The sequence below is a fragment of the Gavia stellata genome, chromosome 2 (assembly GCF_030936135.1).
Source record: "Gavia stellata isolate bGavSte3 chromosome 2, bGavSte3.hap2, whole genome shotgun sequence".
Taxonomy (NCBI): domain Eukaryota; kingdom Metazoa; phylum Chordata; class Aves; order Gaviiformes; family Gaviidae; genus Gavia; species Gavia stellata.
Window position 1 is genome coordinate 105,190,956 of NC_082595.1, and position 16,817 is coordinate 105,207,772.

The 16,817-nt window shown below is 39.2% G+C and overlaps 1 protein-coding gene across 1 annotated transcript in view; it reads left to right on the forward strand.

Annotated features, from left to right (window-relative positions):
* MFSD2B (MFSD2 lysolipid transporter B, sphingolipid) overlaps nt 1-16,817 on the forward strand; it is a 38,095-nt gene that overhangs the window by 10,134 nt on the left and 11,144 nt on the right. The window contains exons 4-9 of the mRNA XM_059835584.1: nt 2,877-3,000; nt 5,036-5,114; nt 9,135-9,304; nt 14,022-14,112; nt 14,207-14,328; nt 16,693-16,776. Coding sequence (XP_059691567.1) covers nt 2,877-3,000; nt 5,036-5,114; nt 9,135-9,304; nt 14,022-14,112; nt 14,207-14,328; nt 16,693-16,776 — 670 coding nt within the window. The remainder of the gene's footprint in view (nt 1-2,876; nt 3,001-5,035; nt 5,115-9,134; nt 9,305-14,021; nt 14,113-14,206; nt 14,329-16,692; nt 16,777-16,817) is intronic.

Sequence of the window (16,817 nt, forward strand, 5' to 3'; positions counted from 1 at the left end):
CCATAACTTTTATAATGAATGAGATGCTGTAAGATTTTCATCAGCATTTCTGAAGGGACAGTGTGATGTTTCACTGTGACATACTTATCCCTTGTAAGCACGCCAGCTAGTACACTTGTATAGGTGCTGTCCATGTGCTATAAGGAGAGGTTAGAAGAATGAATGTTACTTGTATAGGAAGGAGATTGACAGGTGTGAAGCAAGAAAATTGGAAAGGATTGGACCATGTTAGAAGAGCGCAAGCTCATCTATGCCATAGGGCATTTTTTTCTTGGTTCTTTTTTTATATTTTGGAAGTCAAGGAGAGACTGAGTAGTTTGTGAAATAGGGATTCTTTATTCACTGCTCTATCTCATGCATTATAAGGATGTATTGTAAGATATTTTGAATTAATTATGAACTTTGAATTAATATAACCCCCAAACTTGATTCACAACAAAAATCTAAGACTAGATGTTGTATCCTGAGCAAAGAAGTTGAATTTTCACGGAAAATAAGCCCAGTCTTTTTAGCTGGTGGTTCTCTTGCTGTCGTGTGCTTTTAGGGCTACAGAAACTTGTCCATGGGCAGCTTACATCTCACAAAGAATAGAAGGCAAGTACCTGTTGGAAGAAGGCTGAGATCAGCTGCTCTTGGCCCCAGCAGGAACAGGGCCTTCAGGTCAAAGTTAAGCTTTTTGTCAAGAGCCCCATGGGAAAAGAGGAGCTTGCTGCTGTTTCTCTTTTCAGGATTTGGTTTGTGGTCAGGTAAATGGAGTGCTTTTTAATGAGCACTGAATTAACCGAGTAACAAAGTTATTAAAAAAGAAAATAATGATATTTTTATACAAATGACATTAGATGTATTCTGATGCCTTTTTTTTTTCCAGTTCTCTGAAAATACTGCAAATACATGTGTTTAGTGTTAGTGTTAAACCGATGTTAGAGTAACTCCCATCCTAGCACAAGCATGAACTTATCAGCCCTTTGCACTGTAAACCAACTACTGTACAACTTGCACTTCTTACAGGAGAAGTGCTTATCTAACCTGGCCTTTTATATGCATTCATCAAACAGCTGCTTTCTTTCCATAAGGATTTTGTCTGTTTTTTTGGTAATGGTAATTTTTTTCATGGGAATTTTGTTCCTACACTTTGGAGGTCAGACCATATTTACACAAAGCAAAAAATGGGTCTTCCATTAGCTTAAAAATGCTTTAGTATTTTGAAATTATTCTGACTTCTGAAGCAATGGAATTGGTTCAGTCAGAAAAGCTTGCCAGCAAAGCAAAAACATTAGTAAAGAAGGTGAATATTTAACTATAGCTTAATACTGTACCCAGTATAATACGAAGTCGTCAATCCCCATTGATCTCTTCTACCTTTAAAAGGCACAAGCAGACATTGACTTGAAATACACAAACCTGGTCAAATATTTTGTCAAAAGAGGTATTCAGCAACTTCAGCAAGGCTCTGAAAACTCACTGACTTCAATGAGGAAAGGAAAATATGGAAAGAGGATGGAAGGGGGAAGAATACTAAGAGGGTTGTTGCTGAAAAGTTGCATGAAAAATTGACTATGAAAATATTTTACTGTGTTGACTCTGTCTGGACACCATTCTGGAAGAGCTCACACTTATGGAGAGGAAGGTAGATTCCCTGAGATGTGTTAGGATTTTACCCTTATTTGTGTTTTCCATTGCTGACCAGCTGTAGATGAACTGTGGCCTGGGGACTGGAGGGTCAGATAATACCAGAACCTGGCACTTTCCTTGTTAATGTTTAGCTCCCAGTGATACTGTCCATCCCAAAGAGCAGTGTGGGAAAGCCATTGTTTTACTAAACTATTTACCCACATTACTCTTTTGTATTTCAGGTTTTCAGTTCACGATTGCAAAATAATCAGCTGACCCCCAATGTCCGTAGTGCTGTTGTGAAGGGATTAATCTGTTTTCTCTTTTATGTGTTTGGATATTTTTTGTTGGGATCTCGGTCATCTAATTACATTGTTTAATGTCTGATTTACAAGAATACAGAAGAGCCCTGATGCTGCTGCAGCTCAGACTTTTAGGAAATAATAGCATCTGATCACTTCTTCCATATCATGGACTTTGACAAGTGTTGTTTGCCTGAAATAATTTGTAGACTAATGTCATTAATTGCTGGTTAATGGCAGTGCCTGGAATTTAAATTTATGTTCTTTTTTTTTTAAGCCACCTTCCTTACAAGATGATCCTTTTGTGTTTGAAGTGATTAGGAGTTTTGCTGCTGAGTTAAATGGAGCAAATTATCATATACCCAAGTAGATACAGACTGTAGGAACTTTTGCAGGGGGCTGTCCATTATCTTTTATGCTGTTTTCAGCATTTTTAAGTGTATCAACGTATATGCACTTGCTTGAAGTAGCAATGAAGAGGCTAAGTTGAGAGGAAAACTCAAGGCATTAAAATTAAAAGAGGGAATCCTTGGTAATAAGTAGGCTCATGTAAAAATTGCTGAAGTATGAGAAGACATGTGACAATAGGGCTTCGTTTTTCAGTGGTTCTTTCTAATAAAAGTATAGTCTGAGATATGTACTAAGGAATGGCAATATAGGTATGCTGTTACAGTGCACGTGCAAGGAAATTGTGTCTGCTCTGAGTGGAATATTAATGTAAGTATAGCTCTTTTCCTTCAGATTTGCTGGGTTTTTTCCCATTTTATGGAAGTACTTTTATACATTTTATATTAACCTGTGCATTTAATGCATGCTAATGTTTAATACTTAAAAACATGACATTATGGTAGTTAGAAAAACTGCACATAAAATAAATTGCATTATATTGATTATTAGCAGGAAAATTCAATGTGTTTTGCTGTCATTGTGTTGAGATTGTTGACGTGTTAATCTTCTTTGCAGGATGCTGGCGTGTACACCCTTCACAGTGGTGTCCTATTTTTTTATGTGGTACCTGCCTCCTTTTGTATCAGGGAGAGTTGCATGGTACCTGACTTTCTACTGCCTTTTCCAAGCACTGACCACAGTAAGTAGATTACAGGTCATGATATTCTCAGCAGTAACTTGCTTGTTTTCTGTCTATATTAATGCATTCAGATTTAGTAAATTGAGATTTACCAAAACTTTACATTTGATTTCAACTTCTAGTGAGTTTAAGGGATAGGCAGATGTCCTTTTATCAAAATCTGTGCTGGTTGATGGTTTCTGCCAATGCTTTCTCTGGCAAATGACCTGCTAATTCAGACAGATTACCTCCGATCATTTTCATTGGCAGTGCCCTAGATACTCAACTCATTCTTGTATAGATCCATAAAGACATTTGGATTCCTAACTCCAGTTAGACATCTAGCTTCTCATAACTTCTATGTTCAGGAGCAGATCAGGAGACCAAGTAGGTTTGTGGCTCTAGTTCTGGGTGTTTTGACTTAAGCTAGAAGGCAATGAAAAGTCGGGGTACTGGAGCTGAAATAGTACTGATAGTAGTCATCATGATATTTATGCCTGGATAGAAGAGTTTGAGCACATGAATTTTTTAATACTTGCAGTATTTATGCAGAAGACATAATTTCAGTGGATCCCAAAGAACTTCTCTGACACGTTCCATACTGTGCATGTAGGGGTTGCATCACCCCATTTTGCCTTGTAGCCAATATCAAGGGGAAAAAAGGGGAAAATCTTCCATGCAGACCAGTATCACACAGCAGATTATGACTGGAAGTAAGACAGCTGCATTGCAATTTGGCAGGGTGTATCCTGGCTGATTGAATTTCACTGGATCACATTTTGAAAAAGTGGTTCCCAGGCATTTAAAATGTTTGTATTTCTTGTTTGACTTTGGCTTTTCTCCTGTTTACAGATCTGTTGGACCTGGGAATTCTGTATTCCTGTGTTAAGCTGGAATGTTTCCCTAGGTCCTTTGTGTTTCCCTTGGAGAAAAAGAGTCCAGAAAACATTCGTAATAGCTTAAAATAGTTTTCTTCCCCCTCGCTTTTGAAGGAAAGCCACAGATTTTCCGTGGCAGAGCTTTGAAAACATATACACTTGGCATGTTTGATGGACGTGAATAGAAATGCATTCTGTACGAAGAGTAGGATGCAGATTGCGAGACTTAGTTTGCCTGGCCACAGATCTCTGTGGTGGTGGAAACACCACAGAGAACTTGATTGTTCAAGCAGGTTCATGTCCTACTTCCACTTCACAATAGTCTGAAATTTTGGCCTGTATGTTGTTCCAAGATTTTAGAAATTATTTTTATTTTAGTTCAACACTAGGAGGACAGGATCCCACTCACATCATTACCATCCAAAAGGTGAAGCCTTTACTGTTCAATAGTTATTTTCAATGAAGTACTACTGGAAATAAGGCCTCTCCTGCAGTAAAAGTGGGGCTCATTTACCCAGTAGTGCAATAAATATTACCAGTGCATTGTTTCCACCAAGATTTTACAACAAGGTATCAACCACATGCTAGATACAGTGCTGTAAAAACAAACAAGCAACACTCCTCATCTACCTTTTTGTCAGTGCCTGGACATAGCAGTTGGGTGTTTCTGCCTGTTCTTAACTGAAATTAAGGAGTGTGTGCTGAAGACAAAGTAGTTTTCACTGTTATCTCCTGGAATTACATAGTGAGACACGTATTTGAAATATTTTGGGGATTTATACAGTGTTCTGGCTTGAATAAAGTGGAAAATTGTATTGTCTTCATTATGGCTTTGCTTCCTGTTAGTTAACTCAAGCTAGGAACATGATAGTCTCCTAGTGCAAGGAAAACTAGATGCTTTATAGCCTCGCTATGAAGGACATGTTCCCAAGGAAGCTGAAAGAGCACAGCGTTAAGGTAAAGTCTCTTGGTAATTTATTATTTATTAGTCTTATTATGAAAGATACTTTTTCCTGTTATATGCTTTACAAATCAGAAAGAAAAGCAAGTCTTTGTGCTAAAAAATACAATGTTCTAAATAAGTGAATTCCAAGGTCACATTAAACCATTTTCCCGGATATCAAAGGAATACAGCATTTACCCTGACATTTCCTAAGTGTTGTTCTTTCCTTTCATAGTTATTCCAAGTACCATATTCTGCCCTCACCATGTTTCTCAGCACAGACCAGAAGGAGAGAGATTCTGCAACAGCATACCGTGAGTATGATCTGGGCTTTCTCATGTGGATTAGGGCTGAGTTTTATTTAAAATCATTCTCTGTCTATAGGAAGTTCCTAACAGTTTGTATCCCTAAACTGGACTTTTATATGAGATTTTTAATATCTGATGAAATATATTTTGTCTTGTAAATGCTTCCATTTTTCTAGCTAAATAGGCGATATTAATGTTTTATTGTCTCAAATTGTCTGATTAACTATAAACTCTTTTCAGTTTATTGCTAGCCAGACGAAACAATAAAAATCACTCTTACCCAAGCCAGGGTAGGGAATAATGATTTCATTTAAAGGTGATTTGTAGGGGGAAAAAACAAAGTGCTGATCTTCGTTAACATTCAATTAAAGAAAGCCTGAAGGTAATTTTAAGTATTTTCTTTTCTTTTTCTTTTTTTTTTTTTTTTTAAATTTGGATTTCCTTAGGTTTATGTGGTTTGTGTTATAAATTCAAATCTCCAAGCTGTTTTCTCTGAAAAAAATTCTAGAACTCATAGAACCAAGACAGTTAACCCCACCAAAAAAGGAAAGTAATTTTGTGTGCGTGTTCACACCAACTGAAATGTCTCTTTTTATTTCATCTGTGTTTGTTTAATTCTAACATATACTAGGCAGTTTAAGGACAGACTTGCTGTAAAATAACTAGCACTCTGGCTGTATTAGTTAAAAGAATGAGGGCTTCCAGACCATATCTCTGGCTCTTCAACAATCAAAACCAGACAAAGTTTTTGCTTTGAAGCAAATCGATCAGACCAAAGAAGTGCAATGAAAATCTCTTCAAGATTTCCTGTATAGATCATAAATTCAATGTAAGAACAGTTTCTTCCCTTCCTACTCTCTTCAGCTCTGTTCTCACCCTTTCTTTATTATGTAACTGCTATCTCTCATGGCCACCAGCATTAAGCAAGGTAAAGAGAAAAGAGTGCTCAAGTGTCACATGAAAGACTTTTCTGTGTCCTAACTTGTCCTTCAGTGTTATTTTAGAATAACTTGTAATTTTTTTGTTGTGTCTGTTTTCTCTTCCGGGCAAGAATCCTTTTCTTTTCCATTAGTCCTTCTAACCCTCAACATACTTTCTTGAGTATGTTGAAAACTAAACCACAGAGTTATAGCAAAATGTCCAGCAGTGTTAAAAATATCATGTCAGGAATTCTAGATACAATATCCCCTGAGCAACCCCATCCCTTTCCAGCCACATGGAGCAGTTGTAATTTGCATTATCATCAAGTATCTCAAGAGAAAGTCTGGGCTAGCAGTCATAGGACAGGACTAAACAGTGGGAGATTCCAGTTGTGTTATATTCTTTGGCACTGACTGTATTCTGAGTCATCTGGCCTAAATTCTAACTAAATCCATGTACCTAGTGTTTTCTATTGTCTGGTTTTATGTCTTCAGAGGCTGTGATCCAAATAAATGTGCTTTTCTCTCTGCTAGTCCCATGCAAGGCTTCACAGGCATGTGAAATTTGTGCTCATAAAAGCTGTTGAACTCCATGGCTAAGAGGTGTTATACATTTATCAGGAAACGGTTTAACTTTTGAGTGTGCAGCAGTTCTTCTAAGCCGAGTTAGGGTGGTGGAATGAGCCATAGTTTTGACTTTTCAAATGTTGGTATTTTTGTATATTTTGAAATTATATTTGTTTGATTATGATTATGTGAGAATCTCTCTCTTTTTTATTTTTTTAAACAACAAGGCCTTACTTAAACAGTTTTTCTCTTGTCTCTCGTTGGGTTACATTGAGAATTATTCTTGTTGATAGACTTTCTTGGATGCAGTCAGTTGTTCAGGCATTTCTTCAACAGTTTAAAGAAAAACAGCTGTGTAATATGAAATGTACTTTTAAAAAGAGATTGGAATCAGAGGATCCATTACCCTCTACTGGAGACAAGCAGAACTGCTTATTATAAATTTTGTCCTGCTCCTTACTATGAGTGCAAGATAGAAATACTGGATTCCAAAGTTGCTTTAACATAAATCCTACTTACGTTCTGGGCAAAATATAACCTACTTCAAGGTACAATCTGCTTTCTGGAAGATCGGCTTTCTTGGCTGAGGTGGAAAGTAATACATTATAAATTCTGAGTGCACAAGAACTTTGAAAAATGCCTGTTTCTCAGCTCTTGCTACTTCTTAGAAAATAAGGTTTTATAATGGTTGTATTTCTGTTGCCTATAATAATGCTTCTGAGTTTTATTCTATGCAAATGCTTTGTAAAATGCAGATATAGAGCCCTAGATAAAGGTTATAAATGTGTAGGTGGTGTTTTGAATGAAAGGTGTGACTGAGGTGCATTGCCTTTGCACTGAGCAGTCAACAGTTTGGAAGCTCTGCAAGGCCCATTTGAGACTAGTTTGTGTCCAAACACTTCAGATCAGGTTGAGGTTAGGATTTCCACCATCTGCCAGCATTTTTGTGTGTATGGACTGAACTGGAACATTGCTGGTAAGACTGGATGTGACGTTTGGGGAGGAAGCTTTTGGTTTTTTTACCTCCCATTCATTTAAATTAATGTTACATGAAGCCTCAAATTTTCCATTCAGAAGCATTTTCCATTTGGAAACATACTAGCAATGGTTTAAATGATCCAAGTGTCCTAGCGAGCCTCTCTTTCTTTTTCCTTACTTGATCTTCCATACTACATACAGCCCTTGTTACTGCACTGTCTGAACATCTTGCGGTCTGTGTGCATTGCCCTCCCGTTAGGTGGAGAAGTACTTCTATTCCTTTACAAGGATACACAAAAAGGCACGTGTCCAAGGTCACCGAGGAAGGCTGTTATAGAGCAGGGAACTTGAATAAGCCTGAACCTAGGAGCTTTTGAAACACCTGTCACTTCCCAGGGAGAGTATGATAACCACCAGGACACAACCCGCTCTGGAAGTGGCCCTTAAAATCCCCTATGGTGCTGCTCAGAAAGGAACTTGGGACTCCTGGGGTCACTGAGAGAGAGTAAGTAGAAAAAAGCCTGATGTTTAGGTCAATGAGAAGAACATTCCCTCATAAACAGGGAGTCTTGGTCCCTGTCCCTGTTCCTAATCTGTTCATGTATTCAATCCGATGAATCTTTATGCAAAATGCATAAATAGTCCTTGGAGCTAGGGCAGGAACTCAGTTTATCTCCCTGCCATGGGGGTGCTGGGTATGGCCATACTGCGTGGAAACAGGAGTGGTACGCTTGAAATCCCTCAGGGTGAGAAGTGTCTAGATCTCAGATTACTCACCACCCGCCTTCAATGGAGCTGTAGCAACTAGCCACCTTGTTGACTGATTTTGAGTACATGGAGCATGAGCTGGATGCCCATGGTTAGATCTTTGCTTTCCCAAATGGAAACTTTGGTTGGTTTTTTTAGGTGATCCCTTGTTCTGATGTTACTTGGAGTGTTAGTGATCTGAATCATGCTCTGAGGCTGAGGTACCTAGTTCTGCCTGACTGTGGCCTTAGGCAGTTAAGAACAGCATCTGCTGTTTCCAGGAGCTTTGCCACTGTACTATTTCCAACGTAAGTCCGAGGTAAGCATCATTTTGTTTTACAGTAGGAGAACCTAGAGGTCTGATCAGGTAAGTGGTTTGAAAAATGTTTCACAAGTTACTGTCAAGCTTGAGATGAAAAGTCTGATGTTATGGTTCCTAGTCTTGCTTTGGAAAAATGGCATTCAACATTTGAAGTGTAGTTCTGCTCTGGTCCTCGAGATTAAAGGTTTCTATGTTGTTGCCCTGTGGCTCTTAATCTCAGCCACATCCATCATGCAGCCTGTATAAAAGAGGCTCTTTCATGGAGGCTTCTAAAATCTGATCAGAAAATAGATGACAAAACTCTCTTTCCTTGAGACTGTTCTATTTCTGATCCTCCAGTTCTGCTGTTCTTGGTATTGCTTTTTCTGCTTGTTCCCTGTAAAAGAAAATGGCTTGATGAGGTTGCTCTTCAGTGAGATAAATGAGCAGGCTTGCAGACAGTGGAGGAATCAAGTTCTCATCCTCAGTGCACATTTGTGCTTCCTTCTTTAGGAATGACCATGGAGGTGCTTGGGACCTTGATTGGAGCTGCTCTTCAGGGTCAGATTGTGGCCAGTGCTCACGTCTCTCATCACTGCACTATGAATCCCCCAGTAAACACAACCGACTCCTGGCATGACACTCCCAGCTTTCCAGACCCCTCAGATCCCCTGTCTCATCAAGTAAGTGTCTATAGCAGCACACTAAAATCTCTTAGGGAGAGGGGTGTGGTTTTCTTCTGTAATACCGTATCATATCATCCAGCTGGATGAGCATAAACATGACTTCCTTGAAATCAGTAATACTGGAGCTGAGACAACTGCCTTGTTGCAAACAAGGCTTCCCATCTGTTGTCTTTGCAACCACTTCTCAGCGTGACAGCAGAATTACACTGAGGAGCTTTTCTGAAGATGCTAAACTGTAAAGTAGCTACGAGGTATATGGCCATCCTTTTTTTTTACTAGGGGCTGATTCACAGTTTAAAATAGAAGCTTAGTAAGAAAAGCTTACCTTACCTCACCAGGAATACTGCATCCAGTTCTGGGGTCCTCAGCACAAGAAAGACACAGACCTGTTCGAGCGGGTCCAGAGGAGGGCCACAAAAATGGTCAGAGGGTTGGAACACCTCTCCTTTGAAGAACAGTTGAGAGAGTTGGATTTGTTCAGCCTGCAGAAGAGAAGGCTCCAGGGAGACCTTATTGTGGCCTTTCAATGTATAAAGGGAGCTTGTAAGAAAGATGGAAAAAGACTTTTTACTAAGGCCTGTAGGACAAGAAAAGGGACAATAGTTAGAAGGGTAGAAAGAGGATAGATTTAGATTAGATATAAGGAAGAAATTTTTTATGATAAGGATGGTGAGACACTGGAACCAGTTGCCTAGAAAAGTTGTGGATGCCCCATCCCTGGAAGTGTTCAAGGTCAGGTTAGATGGGACATTGAGCAACCTGATCGAGTGAAAGATGTCCCTGCCCGTGGCAGAGGGGTTGGAACTAGATGAAATTTAAAGGTCCCATCCAACCCAAATAATTCTATGATTCTATGAAAAAATGGTGGCTATACCAGGATCTTTCGGTTCAGCAACACTGCTTTTCAAACTAGTTATCACTAGGTGATCTCCTGTAAAAATTAACAGCCGTTATGTGAATGAAACTGTAAGTCCTACTTGGAATCTGTATTCTTGTGAAGGTACAAAGCACTGTTGAAAGTAGATGGTTGGTAACAGGCAATTAGTGGGAGCAGGGCTCAGTGGTTAACATGTGGAATAAACCTAGAGATCCATGCTTGTTTATTTCATTTTCCACAGCAGATTTCTCCTGTAATCCTGCACAAGTAATTTAATCTCTTCATGCTTCAGTTTGCTATTTTTTGAGAAACAGAGAAGGTTTTATATCTGGGAAGAAATCCCAAAACCTGATCCAGACATCAGTGAACACAATTTGATAGTCTTCCATTGTTTCCAGTGGTCCTGAAACAGGCCCTGAATCAAACAATTACCTGTGTAACATTTTTTTCTGTGTCATTTGTGAAATCAGCAGTTTGTTGTTTCCATTTTACCAATTACTAGATTCAGTATTTTTATATTTTCATCTGTTTCTCTGTCAGTGCATGTACTAACTGATATATAAAATTCCTCATGAAGAAGATTCCTTGACCTGAGTCTAATCTCAGGTGTTTGGTGCAAATCAGGACGTACGTATTCGTGCTCTGCTTATTGTAGTTGAATAGCTCATATTACCACTCCAGCAGAAGTAAAATCACAAGCCAAAGGCATGCTTTTATGCATGCTTTGAATTTGCATACCCTGGCACTAGCACCGGTAGTCCAGGAAGGGGACCAAGCCTTGCTTGCCCCCACTCCCAGACACTATTCTCTGCCTCTGTGCTACCTGATCCTTTTGGCACAGGCCATTGTAAGACTTCTCAGAGAGCTACCTGGGAAACTGCATGGGGAGAGCTGGGCCGCTTCTCTAAGTGGCCATGCCATTTTATAGCTGATTAAAGCATTTTTGAAGCTGCTTGTTAGGTAACTTCTAGTGTATATTTTAACAAGACACAGAACATCATCCTGTCTTCCTTTTTAGCTTCTAGGACAATGGCTTGATGTAGAAAACTACTGTGCTATTGCAGCTCTGTGAATTGTCAAGAGGAGTAGCTTGAACAGTTGTGGAGCAAGCTGAATTTCATTGTACAGCAGATTCCCTGTCTGAATCTGCTTTATGCCATAATCACCAGCTTCTACTTTCAAATCTCTTAAATGACTTTCAAGGAAAAAAAATACATGATCTGGATTTATTTATTTTCTGACTAACCACATGTGCTTTCCTGTCCTTTTTGAGGTAGGAGGGAGATGGAGAAAGAAGCTTCACAATGAGTTGAATGTCAAGTAGTTTTTTATTCAGAAGAAATAGTAAAGATATATAGCCTAAAGAAGCCAGAGCTTGTAGATAGAAGTAATGTCTTCCATTAAACTAGCTACTAACGCTGGGAAACAATGGAAAAGCTTTTAGACACACAAACATTTTTCAGATCTGAAGAAGTCGCAGTGTAACTGGAAACTTGTCTTTTATTTCGCCAACTATATGGGTTGATTTAATTAGAGATATTACATTCCTCTTTTCACTTTCTTATTTACAAGCAGCCATGTGTTCATTTTTTGTGAGGATTTCCTGTTTATTTGAGTTGGTCTTTTTTTTTTTCCTTCTTCCACTGTTTTGTGTGTCACCTTCTCAGGTTTTGTAGATGAGTAGTATCCCATGATTGGGAACAGTCTGGATTATGATATCCAACTTTTTTCCATGGGTAAGGTTCTGTTCACTCCTTGTTCTTTCCTGCCCTTTTTCCCAAAGAGCCCTCAGGCCTGGGCAGAGGCCATAGTCTGAATGAACTGCTCTGGCAACCCACCTCACTCCCTGTTTTGTAAAGACCAAAGTTTTTTGCCATTCACATAACCTGGCATCAATTTGGTTGGATTATGGGAGCATGTATGGCCAGCGAGCCACGTGGGGGAGCTGCTTGCATCGTATGACAGGGCATTTGCCTTTTGTTCACACCACGAACAACAGATTATGTATCTAACTGCACGATCAACAGGAGATGTTGGATCTTGAATTTTGGTTGTATGACTGATGGACATTGAGTTATAAATTGGGGCAGGATTAGGGTCTATGAACCTGAAGTACCTCCATCAGTCTAAAAAAAAATATTTAGAAGAGGCCGAATATTGACTGTTTCTCTTAGTGCCATTCAGGAGTATGGCCTTTTTGTCACAAGGACTAATTTTTTAGCTGCTCAAGAGCACACCTAATTTAAAAGAAGACCTGGTGAATGACTATTTTGCTCATTATTGAGGAAAGGAAGTGGAAGAAATAGTTATTTCTAAGCTCTTCTGAAGTTGTTACTGTAAGCTTAGGATTGGATATTTCCTACTGGAAACCAAGCATGGATATTGATACAGTTCATCGATGGGCTAACAAGTTTTGTTTAGGGTCAGAGAATCTTATTTGGCCTACCACGAATATTCTTGATAGTTTAAGCTCAAATTACACTTGACTATGACCTGTGAAAGAAAGCATTTAATTCAGTTGCTTCAAGCAAATTAACAAATAAATAGACGTGAGATATAAAATACATAATGGAATCCTGTTACTATAATTTTTTTCAGTCCCTTCTCTCCTGGCTAGGCTGCTTTTGAGGCTGAAATTACCTCCTCTAAGTGAATTCAGGTATCTACAATACTGCAGCCTGTTGTCTGTGCAAGCCATAACCAATAGTATAAAAGTACTCTGTGACTTAATTTATATCTCTGATACAAAAAACCCCAAACCTTTGTGCCAAATAAAGAATAGTCCCGCATTCCTTTATTTCACCATGTCCCCTTCTAAAATGTAAATATCTTAACAAAAGCTGTTGTCTTGAAGATTATCTATACTTGCATAGGTCATCTGACTACCTTTGCATTTATACTGACTTTATATTTGGGAGTACATTCTTGTAATTGCATGCCTATTTACCAACTGCTTCCTAGATTTATATTAATTCCATTTGCAACATATTACTGATAATTTGGAATTAAGTTTTCCTATCAAATAATCATTGTGTCATAAAGCTTTATAACCAGCACTTATTTTATATTTGAGAACACAGTATAAAATAAATTATTACCGAATACTAAAGGAAAATAATTTTTAAAGCTTTATTCAAGAGTCAGTGTAATCAGAGTTAGAAACAATAAATGTGATCTAATGATGCGGGAGGTATCCTTGGAGGCTTTGTTCCCCTGGCTAATAGGAAGAAAAGATTTCTAAATTTGCTTAAGTATTTCACTAAGTAACCAGGAAAACAAGCATGCAAGCTACCATATTGTCAAAACTTTCATGTGAAAGTGTGATTTCTAAAATTCATTAAAGGAAGTTTTTATGATGATTATGTATAAATGCAGTAACAGTAGTAATTATGTTTAGATCAGTACTGACACCTTTCCTACCCCGCCTGAAGATACAGATAGCAGTCTGTGTAGCTAGATCAACTGGATTTACTAAAAACCAGAATCACTCTATGGATGCTGCATGTTTTTTATAGATGACTGTGTATGTCTATAGCTAGTCTCAACATAAGCTAATTTTTAAAACATTCAGGTTGCCAACACAGTAGCCCTTTTGTTCACAGCTTCTTTTTTTTGCAAGATATATACTTGTGTGCCCTGGATTTATCCAAAAGTAGGTGTTGTTTATAAATGAACTGCAGAAGTGAACATTTTTCAGAGGTAGAAGACAGACAGTTGACTGTATGTAGATGGGCATTTTTTCATTTGCAGATGACTCACCAGAAAGAGACTGAAATTTTCATTATGACTTGTCATTCTCCTGTCGCAATTTCAAAGATGTCTTTTTTCTTTCCAAAGGCAAAAGTTTATATGATTGCAGCAGGGGTCATAGGAGGTGTGTATCTTCTTGGAATTGTCATTCTTTTTCTCGGAGTAAAGGAAAAAGATGGTAAGATATATTTAAGTATGCCTAGATTTAATAAGAATAATTTCACATTCACCTCTGAAAAAGATTGTTATTTTATGTATTCTGCTCCTCTTAGATCCTTATGCCTTGAATTCAGACAGAGCAATTCCTTTTTGTAAGGGACTTGGACTCACCATGAAGCACGGTCCATATGTGAAGCTTACTGCTTCATTTCTTCTCATCTCGACAGCAGTTCAGGTAACTTCAGACTCTCTAAGTCTGTGCGTTGGCCTCATTCCAGTCCCAGCATGGGAGAGTCTGCGGCAGCTAAAATGCAAATAACCTGTGGCTGGTGACTGGAGGTGGTGATCTAGGGGGTGGCGCCTTCCCCTACAAATCAGTAGGGAACCAGAGTCCTTTTTTGGTGCCTGGGGTCCTGTGTGGCTGGAGACGGTTCTTTCAAACGAGAAGCAAAACCAAAGTCCTGGCCATTTAAAGAAGGCTGCTTTTTTTTTTTCCCCCCTCCCATAAAAGGTGAGGAACTAGTCCTAGTGACCCAGATTGGGTCATTATATGTTATCCATCTACAGTCTCCTGTGGTTTCAGTTGCTTAGAGAATGCTTTTTCTCTTCTCTCTGTTCTTCTCTATAGTGTGTGCCGCTTCAAACCACTGCCCCTTTCCTTTGCGTAGGTGACTGTTCTCAGATAGTGGCTGAACTGGTTCTTATGGATTCTTTTGTGATGGAAGGCATTAGGTCAGAGCAAGATGATGTTCAGAGGCAGGAGGTCTTACCTGTCTCAGAGCTAGATAGAGCTAATTTTTAAATGAGGACCTGCAGTTGAATGTGGCTCTCACAAAAAGATGCAATACGTCCTCCCATAGAGAGAAGCTGTAGAAAAACTTAAAGCCACTCAGTAAGAAACCCTTACTCCCCATAAGTCCAGCAGTCTTTTTAAGACTTGATTTTTGAGCTATGTTCAACTCAGTAAATACGTTATTCTAATATGAACCTGTACATATCAATTGAAGTTGGCTTTATTTTGAAAAGCAAATAATATTCACATTTTTGTCAACAGACTCTTAGTCGCATCAGCCATTGATGAAGTGAATATCAGGACAGAGGGCAAGAATGGGGCATGTAAGAGAGCAGTGCTGTGTTCACCAGCAGCCCTGGTGAATTAGTAAATTCCTTGGAAGGGCTGCTTAAAAGCCTGCAAAGACTTCCAAAGAAGTACTGAAGTTTCCTGTTGGCCTGGATTTGGGCACAGTTAGTAGACTGTCCTTTACAGCATGTCAGTCCTTGCTGGAAGGCCCAAGGGTGAGAAACAATAGCAGAAGTATTTCTGCTTACATCTGGGATCTGCAGGTACTGTGAGCAACAGCAGAGACAGGGAGAAGATGAAAGATGAAAGGTCCCTTATGGTCCAGATCCTTCCAGCATCCATTCAGTAAGTAAGGATACAGTGCACATCTGGTTGCTGGCAGCCAACTACTTGCTGACAACACCCAGAGAGGAAAAGATCTTCTGTCAGTCCATATCTCTTTGTTTTTCTGTTTGTACAGACTGAAGGGAAGGTGTGAGGGGAGGCAGAAGCTGGAAGTTGTATTGCTCCAGTTCAGCCAACATCAGCAACCCTTGCTATTATTATTCAAGGGAGGGACACTGACTTCGTGGAATTTAGTGAGTGGATTACTGATGAGCAAAGGAATAGGCAGGTAAAGATGCATTGGCCATAATGCCAGAGTGTGATATTCTACATCTAAATTGAAGGCCACAAGCTAGGGAAGGCTTTGGTGGCAATGGAGAAAGGATATAATTTTTATCCTAATTTGTATGCAGATGATTGGCCGCTTATAATCTACAAGCACACAAAAGAGCAAGAGTTGATCATACTGCTGTGGCATGAGTATTAAATCCTCCCCTGTAATTTTACTTCTGCAGAACTGCTGGAGCTGGGCCTGAACCATATTCTGGTGTTCAGAACCCCCCTGAGTTCTGCAAAAGCATGGTGGCAGTGGCTTCATCTGTCATTATAACACAGTGCACCTAGATCCTCCCATCCAGTGAGTACTCAGACTTACAAAGATAGCTGACCCAAAACTACACTTCATAGCCAAGGTTGTATAAGAAACCAGCAGTTAGCTGCTTTACTACAGAAGGTTGGCATGAGCGTAATTCTAGCGGAAGAGTAACTTGTTTCGGAGTCAGAGCTTCTGGTGAAAGATTAATGGCATGGCTATGGAAAAGGAAGGGCAATTTCTTGCAGTAGTCTGTAGCCGTAGCCGTGACAACAACAAAAGGCAATTGCAACATAAGGAATAAAGCCTTTAGACAGAATCGTCTCGTAAAGCAGTTCCTGGTTTGGTCATTTTTATGCTGTATTAGGTGCATGGTTTACCTCTTGCTTGCCCCAATATTATTGGCATATTACTCCAGTGACAGCAGGATAGTTATTGCTTCTTTAAATTGTTGCAAACAAGGGAAGAATGGGACTCCCAAATCCTACATTTAACAAATCAGTCACCAACTATGTTTGGCTAGTATGGAATGAGACGTCATTTTTGTCATTTTAAATTTTCCTTTCTTTTTCGGTGGTCACCAAATGTCTTCAATCCAACAGCTGGAGCAGAGCAACTTCGTCCTATTCTGCACTCATGCTGCTGATCTTCGCAATCACTTCCAGTATCTGGTGGTGACCATCTTGGTGAGTCGCACTTCTCTCCCATCTTTTTATTTGATAGCTGG